Raw genomic sequence first — 18218 nt, 5'->3', positions numbered from 1 at the left:
CCACCTGACCTATTGTTATAATACACAATCTTATTTTTATGTTGTATGAGATACAAAAATCAGAGCACCGAACCTCACAGAGTAGCATACCACAGTTTGAGTCAGTCCTTGGCTAAGCCTGGGGACCTCTCTTGTCTTCAGCGAGATCACCAAGGTGTCATTGTCTTCAGCGAGATCACCAAGGTGTCAGTGAGGTTTATCACTTTACATATTTAGCAATGACTTAACAGATGGGCTTTATAGTGGAGGCTGAAACAGTAAATATCATTAGCAGTAGGACAGATTTCACCCCATTGTTCCCACCCTGAATATGCAGACCAGTTAAGAATTTTTCCACTGAAGTTTTCAAGGAAAAAGTAAGAAAATGGTGGTTTAAACTGAAGTAGAGAAAATGAGAACGAAGGAAGAAAATCCCTGAGGGAACTACTGGTAGCCTTAATGTTGGGACACTTGGAAGGCTGGCGGGGGACCAGGACCTGCAACAGCTCAGCCCCCATGCATAGCTAGTCCCTGGCTGGAGCACCAGGCTGGAGGCTGTTTACCTTACTTTCACAAAAAGCTCTGAACTGTTTGTGTTTTCACCCAGAGAGAAACACAAAGGGTTTGTAAAATCTCAAGAAGCCTTACAAAATGGGAAAATAATTTGGTATCCAGTTTGACTGCAAGTTTCTGAGGCAGGTTGTTTGTCCTATGCAGCAGCCTAATATGAAGCCAGGTCCATTTGTGGCAGTTCTTATTTGGTACAAAAATTCCAGGCCTGTGGGCCATGGGAAGGGAGAGTTGCTGCTGGGATCCTACGAAAAGCTTGTCTAAATCAAGTCTTTGGCAGTAAGCTAAGAGGCAAAATTGTAGTGCTATATCGCATTCCTATCTCAGACCCATGGAAAAATTGTTGCATTCCCAGGTGTTGGAGTCATGAAGGATGAGGTTCATAAAGTAACATGATGTGAATGCTAAGGCAACCTTCTCTTGAAAGAGAAGTAGAGACCACTCCCTTCTGTGCTTAGCCAATTTTAGAGAATGTTTTACATAATGCTTATTTGAACTTGTACATATTTCACTCAGGTTCACAAATAAAAATGTGAAAATAATAAGAAAGGAAAAGTCATACAAAGGAAAGCTGTTAAGTACAATATATTTATTTGCCTGCACATTATTTAAAGGAAACCCAGTATAATAAGATAAGCAGATCAGGCACAGTAACGTCCTAAGCTGTTACCGACAATTGTAATAAAGTTATGGTCAAAGCCAGTAGAAAGCCATATAAAGAAATTATTTTAAAGAAAATGTTTTTCTGCTATTGTGAAAGTCATTGGTTTCCTTAAGCTGCTGGAAATTAATATTAAACCTTTGTTCAATATGTCATTAAGACATCAGTAAACAGTTAGGACCATGTAATACATACAGTCTTCTATTTTGGGACCTTGTTGACGTGAGAGTTTTTTCAATGGTGGGCACTGCTGGAGAGCCTCACTTTTGGCTTGTAGCTTACAGAGCCATAGACAGTGATCATGTGTTTATCTCCCTCTGATGTCTTTGGTGGGTAGATAGCAAACTGCTTTTTGCTACATCCCTCCTCTCATCTTTGCTACCCCTTAGTCCACAAATAATTTGTGCAAATGGCAGGGTGGTGGATGTTGTCTTATATAAGGAAACGTGTTTTTTAAAGTAAACATGCCTAACAAGAGAATGTCACTATGTTCACACTAAAAGTCAACACTTCCTATTTCTGTCTAGACTGCTGTCCGAACTATCACTGTTTTCTTCAATGAAAATGAATTACAGTATCTCTGACTTTATTTGAAACCAAGTCTGTGATACTAATTCATCTGCCATTAGCAATTATACACACTGATGCACATCAGAATAAGGTGGATTCACTTTATTCCAAACCTGATGCTGGAAAGTAGCAGTTTTCAAGTCTGCACAGCAGAGTTTTCTATGTATTACTGAGTACAACTCTATTACAGTGTTGGTGTCACGTATTATCTTTATTCTTTGATGATATCAAGTAATGTAAACAAAAATTGTGACAAAAACTGTGTATCATAAATTCAGTAATTACTGAATTTACAGAACACAAAAACAAAGCAGAGAAATTCCAAGATTTTCCGTTAATCACAGGCAAAACTGAGATATCCTAGAACAAAAGCAACAGAAGCATCTTTTTCTCCCTGTTAGTCTCACTCAGGTTTCCCCCTACTTCCTCACTGCTAACACAAACTGCTCTACTGTCATGAATTCACTCACAAGCATGAAAAGTCCAGCGTGTCCCCTATTTTTTACTCCATAGATAAGAGAGGTCACTGGTAGAACCTAATACCCAACAACATGACAATTATTGCCTGTTTATATACTCAGTAACCTCAGAAAGTATGGGCTCCTTCTTTCCCCTAGAGGTTTTCAAATGGGAAAAATAATTAATAATAATAATAATAATAGTTTGTGTTTTCTTAGTAGGTATGGTTTGAATTTTCCTATTTATCTCTGATCTGTTGCAGAGGGAAAGAAAACAGCCTTGATGATGGGTTGTGACTAAAATACTTAGAGCAAAATAACATTCACTCTGCAAATACAGTCCCCTAATACATTTGTCCTGTTCTGTTTATGTAGGGAAACTGCGATTAATTTGGTGAGATCTAATCGCTAAAGAAGCTAATATCAGAACTTTCAATTTGTTGATTTTCCTTTATGTTTTCTGATTAGTTCCATATATAATTTCATCTTGCTTAGAATTGTAGCGTTATACATTAGTTATCAGTATTTTGAGGACACCAAAGAGGAAATTTGTGCTGGGGACATGAGAGACCTGATGTTGTAGGTGAGCATCTTTATCTCAGAAGCAACTTGGATACCACTGAGTAACTAAGAAAGTAATTCTAGGAATGTAGAAGTCTTACCTTAATTAAAGAAATAAAAAATCATCTTGTTGAAATTTCTAAGTGCTATGATGATCATATTGTCTTTAGTTACGAATTGCAGTAACACTAGTAACTACAGAATGATTCTGATGGTTTTCCCTGTTGTAAGAAGTTTCCTTTTTACCTTCTGTGGTTTCTTGTGTGAACAATTTGTCTATTTAAAACCTGCAGAGAGGATGTGATTTTCCCATGCAGGGGAACAATAGCAGTTATTTCAAATACACTATTGAAAGGGTTTGCTGCAGTTGAAAGTCACCAAAAAAGTGGTTGTTCAGTAGTTCCATACTTTAGGCTTTTGTTGCTTTCAAATCTTTCTGAATGTTGATCTTCTGCAGATGTTTAGTAAGGTACAATCTTTTATTTAACTTTTACCTTATAAATAAATATTCCTGCTTCCAATATTGTTATTTGTACATAATAATTATTGTGCTTCATTCTGTGAAATGTTGCTCAACAGTCAGTACAAGTGGTAAAGTGGCCACTGTAAAGTGGTTGCTTGCCAGCTTGTGATCATATTTCTCTGCTTGATCTTGTTCTTCAAATGTGTATTTAATTAGTCAGTGCTGCTTACTGCCTTGAAAGGCTACTCTTAGTAATTGTTTGGCAGACTTTCTGATTTGACTGGTGCAAACCCATCTTGATTGTTTAACTGCCTTACTTTCAACAAGAAAATTGTGTGATATCTAGTTGACACTTGTGACACACAGTGACACTCACACAAGATGCTTATTTCTCTGGCTAGGTGAGATTCAGACTTTAAGAACCCAGTCCTGTGAAATACTCATCCACTGAGCCTTTGGAGGAAGCCAAGGCACTCAGTATCTCATGGAACTCACATGTGGAGGAAGGAATGAGCATTACAGAAGCTTTTGCACAGGTTACCTCTAGTCAGCCTGCTCTTCTGTTCCAACTTGCACAAACCTAGCTCATAATCCTGATTCTTTCTTGAGATACTGCCAATCATTCCAGCTTCTGAGGTGATTGTGATGCTGGCAGGTATGCAGAAGTAGAGACTGAGGCTTAAATTTCTGCTTAAAGCTTTCTCAGAACAAAACCCACCTCCCGTCCAAAAAAAAAAAAACCAAAAAAAAAAAGAAAAGAAAAGAAAAAAAAAAACAGCTGACAACATTTCATGCAATGACCGCTCAAGTCAGCTGAAGTGACTCTACAAGGTATCTTGGCAAAAAAACAAAGGAGAGAAACAGCTTAATGTAGCATTGCTGAATTCAAGAAATCTGAGCATTCTCCTGGCTTAACTGGTTAGATTGTTTGCAGTTGCACTTAATTAATTACTCAGGTTGTAGGAACTCATTTCGTCAGACACACAGATGACTTTCTTACTTACTACAAAGAGAATGCAAAATGAGAAAAATAGGAATTTAATAGACCTTTGTCATTGAAGTATCTGACACTGTATTATTTGGTATGTTCTTATTCAGAGGTAGACAACTGGCACCAAATCCAGGAAACAAATAAAACACGGAATGGGTCAGAATGGAACAACCTGTACAGATGATTATTTTACATTCCAGATATGGCTGTGTACTTTACTTTTGGAGGAGTAGGAGAGCTGACTGTTTCTTGGAACAGTTCTGGGGAAATATGGGTCTAAAAGTTAAATTTTTTCAGAGAGGCTGCTGATCTGGAAAGACATGCTTCCCTGATAACTTTTTCTCTTACTTTTTCATTTGTTTCCTTTTCTCTGTATGTTTTGGTTGTTGGGGGTGTTTTTTCCTGTGAGGTGTTAAATAGCACATTATCCGCTCCTACTCTCACATTTATTTAGTTAACTAAGATTTCTTTTTCAAAGTTGCAGAATTAGAGGGATTTGGTGAGATTTCTTGCTTTGGGGAGGTTTTTTTTCTGGCATATTTTTTTAATCTGGAAACTGCAAATTTACAGAATGATTTTTGGTGCAAACTTTTATGGACTATGATAATTTTGTGTGCCAGCTATGAATTTGGCAGAATCCCAGCTTACCTTTTAACCTCCCATATGTACTTTGATGGGAGTCATACGGCTGTTGTTTTAGCCTCTTCCAAATTTTTTTTAAACTCTGGTGCACTTTGTGATAACACAATTCTACTGGTATTACATTTCATTATTGCGTGAGTAATTAAGCTGATGTCCTCAGTGCCTTCAATAGGGTTTTGAAGAGGCTTATAGGCTTCACTGCACTGTTTTGGCTTGATAAAGGGGTGTACCAGATGTTTTTCTTCTGTCAATTAAGATTATAGTTTGGTAAATTGTAAAAAAGGTAAATTGACTTGTGCTTTTACAGCTAGGCTTAAAATTTCATTGTCACTCTTTACAGGTAGAATTTAATAATTAGACTCTTCCTAGTTTTCACTTGGCTCAGTTTGTTTATTCTGTTTTTCCACTGTCAGGTTAAATTTTTATTGCTAATTTCTGTGTCTTACACAAATTCTTAAGTAAATAAAGAGAATGGTGAGTATCTTGTCCTTATCACTATGTGGTGCTTTATTGTTAATATTTTATTGCTGTTGAGGTTTCACTTAGCTTAGGAGTTTCCTGGATTATTTACTATATCTCCATTCAAGTCCACAGCTGCCATATGGATGGCATTAAATGAAAGTTAAATTATTTAAGTCCTAACAACTTCAGTGTGTTGCCTACCTAAATGGGGAAGTCCTGCAATCAGAGTTAAGATGTAATTTAAGAGTTTTCTCATAAACACTGAATAGTTAAAACACTTACTAAAGATGGATCCATTTTTCTAAGCAGCCTCTCAAATTTCTTCAGTTCCTGTCATAATTATATGTATTATGACCTACTTTCTAGTCTGTTGTGATGGTGGCTGTAAGTGGTTCCAAGATGATATCAAATATAATTTTACTTTGATTTCTCTATCTGAATATCTTGACTTCTTGAAATACAGCTTGTATTCTTCCTTAGTTAAGGAACATCCAATATAAAACTGCACTTGGAAGGTTAAAAGCTACAGCTACAATCTTGTTTCCTTCTTCAATCTGCCAGAGTCTTACACTGATGATCACATTATATTTGATGTTGCTATAGTCCTGTTTGAATGCAGGTCTTTTTATTGTAGCACTTGTAGAGGAGCAGTTTTGGGAAGGCACATGATTTTTGAAACAGGGAGCTTTGTTTTGTTTCTTTGACTTCTTGTAGGGGGGACACAAAGCTGTTGATGTTTGTTTGCCCTGGCATCAATTCTTGCAAATCACTTTCCAGAGGTAGGAAGAAGTGGTTACTTGAGGGTTTAAATGGTTATACGTAGGGGATTATGTTGCAGCCAGCTAGATCTTGGATTATTTAGGAACTGTTGAAATTAATGACCTTAAGGAATGATAAAATATGTAGTCTGCTCCAAGGGGCCATACACAGGTGACCTCCAAGAGCAACATAGCTAATCCAGAGATAGCGAAGTGTGATGTAGGGGGTATTGCTTACAATAAACATTTCTACAGCCAGAGTATACTTCAGCCACATAAACCATATCTGACATAGCTAGTTTATGTAGGAGACAGTTGTTTTACAGTTTCTGAAGTAAATATGACTTTGTTGTGCCATGTCAGACACAAAACCACTTTGTAACATGTACATAACACAAACTATTTCTACGTGCACAGTAAGTCCTCCAGTGCTTCCCAGTATCTGATTTGTAGCTGTATCGTTGCAGATGTGCAGTGATTATGCAGACCTTGAGTAGCAATTCCACTGTGCCCCAGAAATAGCTGATTTTTATGTTGGCCTGTGTATCTGCTTGAGGAATATATGGGTCAGCATGTTTAAAAATGTTTAACAAGTGTCAAAAGAAAAAAAAGGAAACACTAAAATCCACCTACTGAAATTGGTATGAGAGGCAGAAAAGAACATTTCTAGGGAAATCCCAGCATATTGTAGCCTTGGACATGTCTACAAAAACTCTTAAAATACTACAGCCTTGGAAGGGCTGTTTAGTCAATTAATGTGCATAAATGCTTCCACCATGTTTGGTGCCTGTGGTTCTGAAGGCAAGGATCTGATAGGGAGGCATTTCTCTAGAAGAAATTCTCGTCAAATTTGTTGTCATAAAGGATTTTTGAAAAAAAATCCTCATCTTCTCATAGGCTTTTGGGATGAAATTCATTTATAGAGACTGGCATGGGATTTTATTCCTCTTTCTGATTTAGAACTTGCCTACACGCACACTTTTTTTTTTTTTCTTCATCAATTCAACCTAAGGAAATTTGTCTGATTATGCTAGGAAAAAGAATTCTAATCAGAAAGGGTTGACGAAGTCACCTAAAGACGTTCTTATTTTGATTCTCACCTCTCTAGGCATTCATACATATAACACCACAAAGATATATTTATATATATTTACCTATTTTATGTCTAAATATACTACGTATCTTTAATATACATCAGAGATACCTAAAACTCAAGATAGGAATATAAAAATCAAATGTTGCTTTGATACACATAATATAAGTGGGTTTTTTTGGCCTTTGTTTTATGTTTGTGTTATTATTTCTACATGATGAAGAGGTTTTAATTGGTGGGAGAGTAGAGGGGCAGTTCATACAAGTGAGAGTACTTTTATGTACTGACTTTCCACATCCTTTTGTAATTAAGTCTAAGGCAAGTGACAGATAAGTTAAATGGTACCTAGCACCTAGGTTGGATTATGTAATAACCATCAATTGTATATTTAGAAAATATGCAGAGGGCAAGACAGCAAAGGTGGATATCCTTTTCTCAACCATATAATTTTGTCAACCCAATTTAATAAGCAGACATTTATGTGGTTTTAACACAAAGGCATTTGTACAAGTGATCAGAAACAGCTGCTAATATATGTTGTTTAACAATGAATTCAAAATATTCCCTTGAAATTATTTTTGAGCAGGCTTAAGCTGCAGAAAATAGTGCTCCTAAGGATGGAAATGTTGTTTTTCATCCCTCTCATTGCAACCTGAACTTGAATTGCTACTGTACGTGAAGAATCAAATTCAAAGTAATCCAAGTTTGAAAATACCTATTCACTGAACCCATATGCTAGAGTATGGATAAATTGGTACTCCTTGCTTAGTGCTAATACAAAAAGAGAGAATGGCTTCACTGACCTATTTCATGTTGACAGAATGATAGATCTGTAGGAAGCAAGAAACAGATCTTTCCCAAACTTTTCTGGTGCTACCTTGAATACATGAACATTGTGCTTTCATGCAGCTAGAGAGTAAAAGCCTTATAAAATGCTTGTAATTGTCTGCTTCTTTATTTTATTGCCTTTAACTAGGTCTATTTAGTGACCATTACCAACTTTTTATGCACACATGTGAAGGACAGTTTCTCAGTGGTGTTTGGGAAACCACTTATTTGTCAAATTCTGTAGTTTATTATGAAATTCCAGAGCACATGATCAAAATTTGAGAGTTGATTTAATTTGAGGCCTTTGTGTTTCAGGGACCTGAAACTGGACAATATTCTTCTGGATGCAGAAGGCCACTGTAAACTGGCTGACTTCGGGATGTGCAAAGAAGGGATTCTGAATGGAGTGACCACCACGACGTTTTGTGGCACACCTGACTATATAGCTCCAGAGGTATTTTTTTGCAGTGCACTAAGACTATAGATATTCTTATTCATCAGACTCTTATATGTATAATTTTATACACTCTTCACATGTAGATGAAAATATTTAAGATGCAGACTAGACTCTGTTGCAGTTGTGCTTAGGTAGTCTTGCAATGGTTACTCTGCTGCTCACAAGCACTATTCCTTGATGATAGGAGGGTTTTTCCTAGTATTTGTTTCCTGAAATTAAAGTTATTTTTCTCAATTTGCTTATTTTTGACTCAGCATCATTATGATGATTTTTAGCAGCCTTTAAGGTGCTAGATGCAACTGAGTACTACAATCTTAGTAATCTTTAGCAGTTATAAAAATGTTTTTATTTTTTAGTGAGGTTTAAAAGAACATATTCATTCAGAAGAAACCATGTGTTTGGTGTCATTTTGTCTATGGCCATTGTGGGAATATTATTTTTTTCTTTTCTTTAAAATATCTGTGTGTGAAAGACACTATGCTTGCACTGCTTCGTAGACTTGCACAGAAAGATAGAAACTAGATATAGATGCTGCATATTAGTTGGCAACATTTCAAGATGTTCATTGGATAAAAGAAATAGCTGAGTGCTGTGTGCCTTTTACATATCCTAGATTTTAATATTATGACATGTATTTCAAAGTGCCTAAAATGAACCAATATTGGACTGTTATTCTGCTAGGCAGCCTTTATCTGCTCAGTTGAGTTAGTAACCTGTGCATCTATCCACTTGAACATTCAGTGTACGGGTTTAATTGAAGAGTGTTGCAAACATAAATTTGCAGTGGGGAAGAGTGTTATTTATTATTCATTAGAGACAATAAATCATAAATCCATACTGTTAGTGTTCATGGCTGTCCAACTTTGGTAGCACAACTGGTAAGGTGTGAATCATCTTGAAATTATCATAATATAAAAGGTGTGTCTTACAGAGTTTGAAAAGTATTTCAGCATTAAAAGAAAATAAATACCAGTGTGGTAGTTTTGGCTTTTATGAATTTTTTTCTGATTCAGTATACTAATTTGTCCTTTGACAAATTCTTTGAAAATTATTACTGAAAATAAAGCAAGAATAAGAACCTGGGAATTTTTACTGAGGCTTCCAATGTCTCATCTTAATTACAGAAATTTAGCTCCTGCTTCTTTTTCTCTTGCACCGTGGTGATATGTTTTAATTTCCTTTTCTTTAACAGTATCTGATTTCCAAATAGTGCCCAGAGCCCTTGAAAAGTATACATATAATTTTCTGTATTTGGTGGCTATAAAATATAATTTTCTTTCAATGAAAAATGTGGTTGGGATCCAGATCTGTGTATCCAAATGTTAAACTTATTTCTGTTTTTACGTTAAAACTGAATTTGGTTTAATATTGGTCTTGATTCCCAGCTACAGCACTAAGTGCAAGCAGCTCACCACAGGATTTCTCATTGCACTGTTAAGTGTTGTGTAAGGATTTGTTGCCAAAGTCATTTTAAGGTAGCCAGTTTCACCTTAAGCAGGCATCCACTCCCTTTTCCCTGGTTCCCTGTCATCTGAACCAATGCAGCCAAACTGCAAGCTTCTTTCCAGTGAAAAGGAGACAAGAATCAAACTTGTTCTTGGTACAACAGTAGTTCTGTAACACCAACTGCTACTATAAAACTCCATCATGCTAAACGATTGCTTGCGCTAAAGGTATTTGCTACAAGGTTGAACTTGTGCTTCATGAGAAGCTGTAGCCAGTTTTTCCTGAAAACAAGCAAAATTAAAGTGAATACGACAGCCATATCTTGTGCAGTGGTTTAATGCTATAAAAGGAACATGATCAAAAATGGTTTTGGCCTCCTTCAGCTCTATCTAAAGGACAAGAATAAATCTCTCAGATGATCTCTGTGCAGCATTAAAAGCTGGTTCAGTTTGGTTTGTTCAAGATAGAGACAAAGAAATGTTTCACATTTTCCACCAGTCTGTTTTGTATATATGATCTTTTTTCCCCTATAGTGTGACCTGCTTGAAACAGCTTGGAAGGATATGCAGCTCTTTTGTTTACTCAGGGGACTGATAAACTCCATCAGTATTTCTGAGAGCAGCATCTCATTGACACTTAGCTGTGTTAGTGCAAATTGCATGGGTAAGAAACCCTGCCTGCTGTTACTGAAATAAGTGTATGATTCAGGTCTGCTTAGGCACTGGGGCATAGAAGGGCTATATCATGCTGAAATAGCAAATGTGCAGCCAAGACAGGTGTCTCACTTGTCCCTTCAATCCAATCTTTTTTTCTATGCTAGATCCTCCAGGAGCTAGAATACGGTCCATCTGTGGACTGGTGGGCTCTGGGTGTTCTCATGTATGAAATGATGGCTGGACAACCCCCCTTTGAAGCTGACAATGAAGATGATCTCTTTGAATCCATTCTTCATGATGATGTATTGTATCCAGTCTGGCTCAGTAAAGAAGCTGTCAGCATTTTAAAAGCAGTGAGTCTTCCATTACTTGCTTTCCTCCTCCTCATGGGTTTTTGGGGGGTTGTTTTCTTGGGTTTTTTCCTTGATTAGAATTGAATTTGCTGAAAGTTGTTGAGAGCAGTCACCACTGGGAGTTCAAGCACAGTTCACAGTGCCACTGTTAGGATAATGGGGCCTGGGATAAATTACACTGCTTGTGGGAAAGGAACAGAATGTTTGTATTCCACGCAGTTGTACACTGTATAAATCTGTGTACTGCAGATTCATGTTTCAGGGAAAACCCAACCAGCTAGAACTGTGCTATCACTTTGACACTTTATATGCCACATACTCCCATCACTAGAGTGGGAGAAGTACTATGTAATTAAAGAAACAATGTTTTTTATTTAACCTGCTTACAAAATTTCCTGTCCCTTTTCCTTTCTTCCCCTGTCATCAAGATGGGTTTGAAAGACCTGAGTTACAGCTGAATGTTCTATTTTACAGATCACATGATAAGTAGTCTTACTTTAGTGTGATTGTTTCTGTTCTCGTTGGGATTTTTCAGTATGAGTGGTGACTTGACAGTAACTTGTGTCACCAAATGCCCCAATTTTTTTAATCAGCCAGTTTGTGCCACTGGGCAAATTCAGTTTTTAGACTGTCTTTATAAAGTCAGGTTTATAAAGTCATATATGACACTGACATAAATTCTTTCTTCTGTGCTAGTATCATCCTAAAATTAAAAGTAAAACAATACAGAAGCAGTATGCCAATCCTCATAGTTTGGAAACCTGAGAAGGATTTTGGACTTTAAAAAATAATTCTATTTTTATTTATTCCATTTTTCCACCGTCTTTGAAACTGGAATATTTCTGCCTTTTCACGTATTTTTCTTTCAGCATCTGGAATAAGGGAGACTCAATTAAGAAGGCAGCTGATAGTGTAAAATCCTGCAGAGATCTTCATACAGGGTTATTTTGAAATTATATATAAAACATAAACCAATTGTGATTTTGACACCAGTGGACAGCACATTCTACAGAAATTCTCATCTTGACCTTTTAATGAAAATGTTTTCAGGCTCCTTCTAGCTGAACTAGAGAGATAGTCTAACAATGATTCAAAGCAGAAGTCAAAGTTAACCTCTTGGAAATGTTTGCTGAAGTATCTCTTTTCCTACATTCACTGTAGTGAGAATATGGAGGATTTTTTGCAGCTGGTAGTAATTTATTAATACTTCTCTCTTCTCCCCCAAATAGCTTTCTGACTACTTTTTGTTAGCTCACATAATATTTTCATGCAACCATTTCTGTTTCCAGACCCTTTGATTATTTCACTTCAGCAATTTAAATATATCTTGAGCTGCGGAGTTCAGGCTAAAATCTAGGGCTCAGCGGTTATTTTGGCACATTGTAAAGGAAGGGTTGTTGTCTGTTTTCATACCTACATCTGATTTTTATTGTAGTCCAGGGGATTTTCTTTTAAAGCTGACTTTTCTACAGAATTTTCAGAGACTGTTTTCCTGGATCAATATTTTGATAGTAGGAATGGTGATTTGTATCTTGCTGTAGTCATAGCCTTTTAGGCATAAATTGATACAATTTAATGGAGCAGTGGCAATTTACACCATAACTAAAACTCATTTCCTTAAGATTAGCAACCTGCTGCCTACACATCTCTGGTGTGAAACCTGCTTGAAACTTGTGTTCTTCATCTGATACTTGTCCATATGAAGAACAGGAAAAACAGAGGAAAGAAAGAGGCATCTATGTATTTTACTGCTGAATGGTAGCAAGGGATTAACTTTGGAACACTTTGTTTCCTTACATTGTGCTTTGAGACATGAGTTTTATTCTTTAGAAACTGTGTATTTTTACATGCCTTCAAACAGCATGTAAGGAATGTTTAATAAGAAGACGTTCTCTTGTATTAAATAACAATGTTGTCTTATTTTCTGAAGAAACAGTTTTCCTGTTATTTCCAACTAAATACTGAGGATGATATTAAGGCTCAGTATTACAAGGCAGCATGTTGCTTATTCCATGAAAATCCACATATTTTACTAGTCCTGTTTTTGTGAATTGACAGGAATTGCTATTTAAATTCTTTCCTGTGTAGTAAAGAAAACAATTCTTCATTGAAATTGGCTCTCTGCTTCTTCCCAAGCAATGGAGAGATGTCTCTACAGTGTGTGTTCCCTGTGTACCAGAATGACAGTCTCTGGCTACAGAATAGAACTGTATTTTTAAACTGTGTGATGCATTTCATGAAGCAAAATTTGGGGAGCCCAGTGATCCTTGATTCAGGCCCTAAGCATTTTTGTCCTGTTATCATTTAAGTTCATTTAAGGAATGCTGATCCTAAAAGGCTTCTTCATTCAGAAAAGGAGGTTCCTGCCTTAGTATGGGAAAATAAAAAGGCTTATGGCTATGGCTGTCAGCTCCATTTGTAACCATCTCTTTAGCAGAGTGCAGTAAACAGCCATATCTGTCCTGCCAGCTGCATCAGTGTTGATGCTGGTGATAAACAGGGAATAAATTTCAGCCTTTGCTTCAGAAATAGAAAGGAATTAAGTTAATGGAATTAAATGTCTGCTTTGGAAGTTTGATATTTTTTCATCATATATGCATATGTTATTTTTGTTTAAGTATTCATTCTTAAAATACATTCTCTTTCATCATCCATTTCAATGTTTCATGAAGTTTATGAAGTACAGCACTAAACTGGACTGTCTAGTCACATTTTCATGTTCTGGGCTGCTTAAAAAATTACATGTCCAGATGCTTTCCCTGTGTCCAGTTTAAAACAAAGATAAGGCATGGCAGATACTAGGATCATACTTTACTTCTTTGATACCTGGATTATATGGTACAAAAAGCGTATCCTGTAGTTTCTACATTCTGTTTCTGTAATACATGAGGCTGTGGGTTCCTGGCCTGCTCACTCCAGTCCTAGAGATAAAATAAAGCAGAGGAATGTAGGAATGTGTTTTGTGGTTTTTCAAGAGACCTCACCAAAGCACAGTAATCCTTTCAAAACATTTATTTCTCCTGCTTATAGAAAATATTGCCTGTAGTTTTGATATGACTTGCCCACTTGCAGAACTTGCAGAGCAGTTGAACTCAAGACCAAAGAGAAGGATCATCTTCAGAATGGCGCATGTATGTCAGAAATCACAGACAGAATTGCCTTGCTGATCTGTGTTATACCTTTAAATGATAGCTAGAGTATTCTTCTGTGGATGGTTGATCTAGTTACCTAAAATAATTCTAAGGGCTTAAGTAGCTCCTTACTCCTAATAACTGGAGTACTAAAGCAAGGGCATGCATTAGTGATTTATTTTTTTCTAAGTTTTTTTTTTTTCCTACAGAAGTATAGTATAATGTCATACATAGGTTGAAAAGGTACTGAACAATTATTACATTTTGTTTACTTTGTATACATTTTCTAAATTTAAAAATGTTATAAAATGTCTGAATATAAAATTATAGCAAAGGTATTGAGCTAATTCTATGATGTGTTTGTCTGTATAAGAACAGCATTTGTTGCTACTAGAATTGCAATAATTCTATGTCCACACAAATTAGAAAATAAGTAGAGCAATTGCTAATAAAAGAAGGAAAAAATAACAGAAGAAAAATCAGGTAAAGTATTACGAGCTGACATCAGTTGATACCAGTGTCTTACACCACTTGTACAGCTTTTTCCTGATAGGAATAGTAAATAGTTTAAATGTGAGAAGTTTATTAATTACCACACCAGAGGAGACCAGTTAGTTCCAGTTGCTGACACTAATCGTACACTAAAAATGAAAGAGAGTGTGCAAGTCATTTTATGGGGGACATGACATCCCATTCTAAAGGGAAGTTTTCTGCAAGTACTGATCGCTTGTCTCTCTGTAGAGTTTAAGATTGTCTTTATTTCTTTCTTTTAGTATTTTTGGCTAAAGCTGGAACTAGATATGCTGAAAGAGAATGTATTCCCTTAGCATTCCCACTCACATGAAATTAAGATGTCTCAGCAATAAACTGAAAGAGTTTCCTGCAGTAAATTTACATTTTTGAGTCTCTGAATATTATAGTTTGGCTGAAATCTCTGAAATTTGGAGGGCCAGAAGAAATAACCTTCTGAAAGGGAACTGTCTCTAAAAACTTGTCTTTAAGAAGTATAGTGTGTAATTGAGTGGCAAATTATTTCCATGTCTTCCCGTTCATGTTTTAACCTTTCCCTCCTCTCCCTCCTCACCCTGTAGTTCATGACAAAAAATCCCAACAAACGACTTGGCTGTGTGGCATCACAAAACGGGGAAGATGCAATTAAGCAGCATCCATTTTTCAAGGAAATTGACTGGGTTCTTCTAGAACAAAGGAAAATCAAGCCACCCTTCAAACCTCGGATTGTAAGTAGCAGTTTGTATAACATTCAGAGAAAACTTGGTTTGGCAATTCTACTTGTTGGCTTTTCTAAGAAATGAGATTACCTAATGCAGTATTTGGGGGCTGAAACGGTAACATAAAAATGGCACTGAGATTTCTTTGTCATTGTCTCTGTTAAGGTAAGTGTCAGGAATATATTTAATGTATGAGAAAATGTTCATGTTCATTCACATAAACCATGAAAGAGTTCAAGACACTGTTTTAATTATTTTCTGTGTTCTTAAAAATACCACAGCCAGAAATGATTATTTCAGTTGATATATGCTGTCTATACTTTCTGTGTGAACTCTTTATAGTTCTGCGTTGCTGCTGGCCACTGGATTTTGTAGTAAAACACAGACAAGGATTTATAATCAATAATATTTTAAGTGAAGAAACTTGAAAAAACAGCCTCTTAAGGAAAGAAATATGCATTATGATTAGATAAATTTATGTATTTCCATTTTCCTGAATAATAACCAAGTATTTCTATTTTAAAGTAGCAAAAATCTCTAAATAGCAGCCTCACCTTCAGAAAGTATGGAAGCCAAGCAAAAATACTTTATTTATAATAGTATTTCCTCTGGATGAAAATATTTACAATTAACCAAATGTCACAGAATGTGTGCAGTTACTTTTGTACTTAAATAGTGCAAGAAGCTAATTTTATGATATATCCTCTGAGGTTGATTTGCATCTTTTGATCTTGCACATTCCTAATTAAAATGTTTGATTTGCCTGTGAGTATGGTCAAAGTACTTGTTTGTTTCTTTAGATAGTTTACAACGGTATTAAAAAACCCCGAAAAGCAAAATGAATGAGCAAAATAAAAGCCTTAGGTCTCAACTCTGAATCCTGAATTAAATTCAGAGGTGAAGAAATCCCCTCTGTTTTTGAGGAATTGCTGTATGTTACATGTAATACCTTTGAGTTCAGTGAGAGGCATTTCCCCAAGTTCCTTGTGTAGATGTTGAAAGCAGGGCTGACTGTTCAGAACAGGAGCCTGAGGCAGCTCCTCTGAGTCCACTCCTGGGGAAATCTCTGTCTCTCTCTGCAGCTGTGCAGAAAAAGCCCAAAGGGATTGACAACTGTGAGTGAAAGCCCTTATGAATGCTTTTCTAGCAGTAATAGTAAGATATAATGTTATCACATGAGGAAGGTTTTCTTAATCTACTTGTTGGAGGCTGGAAACCTTATAGTGCCATATGTCCAGGCAGAGGGAGGCCTGAGCCAGCCCCACTCCTGGAAGCAGTGCAGCCAGTCCCTTATCCTGCTGCCCAGCTCCGCTCTAGAGGTGTGGCAAGCTTGCAGCTGGTGCCTGAGCTGATGTACAAGTCTCTGCACTGCTGCAGGGAGTGTAAACTCCAAATTAACTCCTTTAGTATCATTCTGAAGCCTATTTAGTACTGTGGCTGTTTTCAAGTCAGGTTCCACAGCTCTCACACAGTTGCAGTTGGATGTAGTCCGTGTTCAGCTGAGTCGCATTTGTGTATGTCTTTTCTTGTTTTCACAAGATTTTTGCCTTTCATTTCACCATATTTTTCGTTGCTTTGCTCAGTATTCATCAGAGTTTTCTTATTAAATCAAGATTAACTATTGAAGAATTATTTTCACTTTATGCCTGCATCTAATTTCCAGTTTCCTTTTGTCTAGTCTGTTTATTGGCTGTTTTCCTTTCATGATCAAGATGCACAGTTGCTTTCACAATAGGTACTTTTATGAGGCCTTTATTATTTTTGTAAGTGCTCCCACTGTGGCAGTCCTTAAAAGTCAGAAGGCATTTCATATATCAGTTATTTTTATTTATTGCTGATATAAATGCCTTCTGCCTTCTCAGTGGGTTTCTTTCTCTTTCTGGTAATTATTTCACTGCTATTATATTGTAAAGCCAGTCCTACTTCATTAACTCCTGTTGTTTTGTTCCTTTTCCTCTTTTCTGCTTTCTTCAATGGTATTTTAGTTGAATCATTTGTTTCAGTGGTTGCAGATTATTTCAGAGTAGTCCTTTGTAATATTTTAGGACAGCTTTCTGTTCCTTAATAATTCTTAGGGTGATTTTATGCATCTTTATTGACAATACTGCTCATTTTTCTTCAGGATACTTCTCTAATGTTGGATTTTTATGCTACTTCTTTCTATGTTGTATCTACCAACTTTCTTTACCAGATTTGATTCTTGCAGTCTAGTAGTTCTGTATGCTAGGATTTTTTTCTGAACTCTTGTTTCATTTTTAATATAGTGGTAAATTCAAATAATATGTACTCTGTGTTACAGGCATCTCTTATTATTTTCATGTTCTCAATCTGCTCACTCTAAGGTATCTTCCCCAGTGACTGGGTCCTATCAGCTTTTACTGATAACTTTTACACTCTGTGAAAGAGCATACCTTATATATTTATGATCCATGTTTATGATCCATCAGCTATTTTGTGCTAAGTGTATAAATTTTACAGTTGTTTGGATTTTATGTTGTATAGTAATCTTTCAGCAAGATCATATTTGAAATTTTTATTTGTCCTTTTAAAACTAAATGATGTATTACCTGGAAAGTGACGTAGAATATAGATCCAGGCTGGAGAGAAAGACCACACAAATGAAATATGATTATTAATTATTCAACTTGAGAAATGACAAAAAAATTTAGGGCAGTAAATTTCAAGTGCTATAAAAGTAATTTTGAGTACTGGCCAAGATAGACCAGATTGCACTCACTTTGAAAAATTGTGAGAAGAGGGAAGAAGGTGAACAATAGTGAAATAAAATCTACTTTAAAATCTACGCAGAGAGTTCTCTAGATTCAGTTGTGAGTGTAGCATTGAGATTCATTGACTCAGATTAACAAACATAACAGTTCCATAACTGTGGAATAACTATGGAGAAAACAG

The 18218-nt window shown here is 36.2% G+C and overlaps 1 protein-coding gene across 1 annotated transcript in view; it reads left to right on the top strand.

Moving 5' to 3' along the window:
• Positions 1-18218, top strand: part of PRKCE (protein kinase C epsilon) — a 289055-nt gene that overhangs the window by 252491 nt on the left and 18346 nt on the right. The window contains exons 12-14 of the mRNA XM_058835446.1: positions 8352-8490; positions 10760-10948; positions 15171-15317. Of these exons, the coding sequence (XP_058691429.1) occupies positions 8352-8490; positions 10760-10948; positions 15171-15317 (475 nt within the window). The remainder of the gene's footprint in view (positions 1-8351; positions 8491-10759; positions 10949-15170; positions 15318-18218) is intronic.

Source organism: Poecile atricapillus, chromosome 3, assembly GCF_030490865.1.
Source record: "Poecile atricapillus isolate bPoeAtr1 chromosome 3, bPoeAtr1.hap1, whole genome shotgun sequence".
Taxonomy (NCBI): Eukaryota; Metazoa; Chordata; class Aves; order Passeriformes; family Paridae; genus Poecile; species Poecile atricapillus.
Note: the sequence above shows the minus strand (reverse complement) of the source record. Positions and strands in the feature narration are given on the sequence as shown.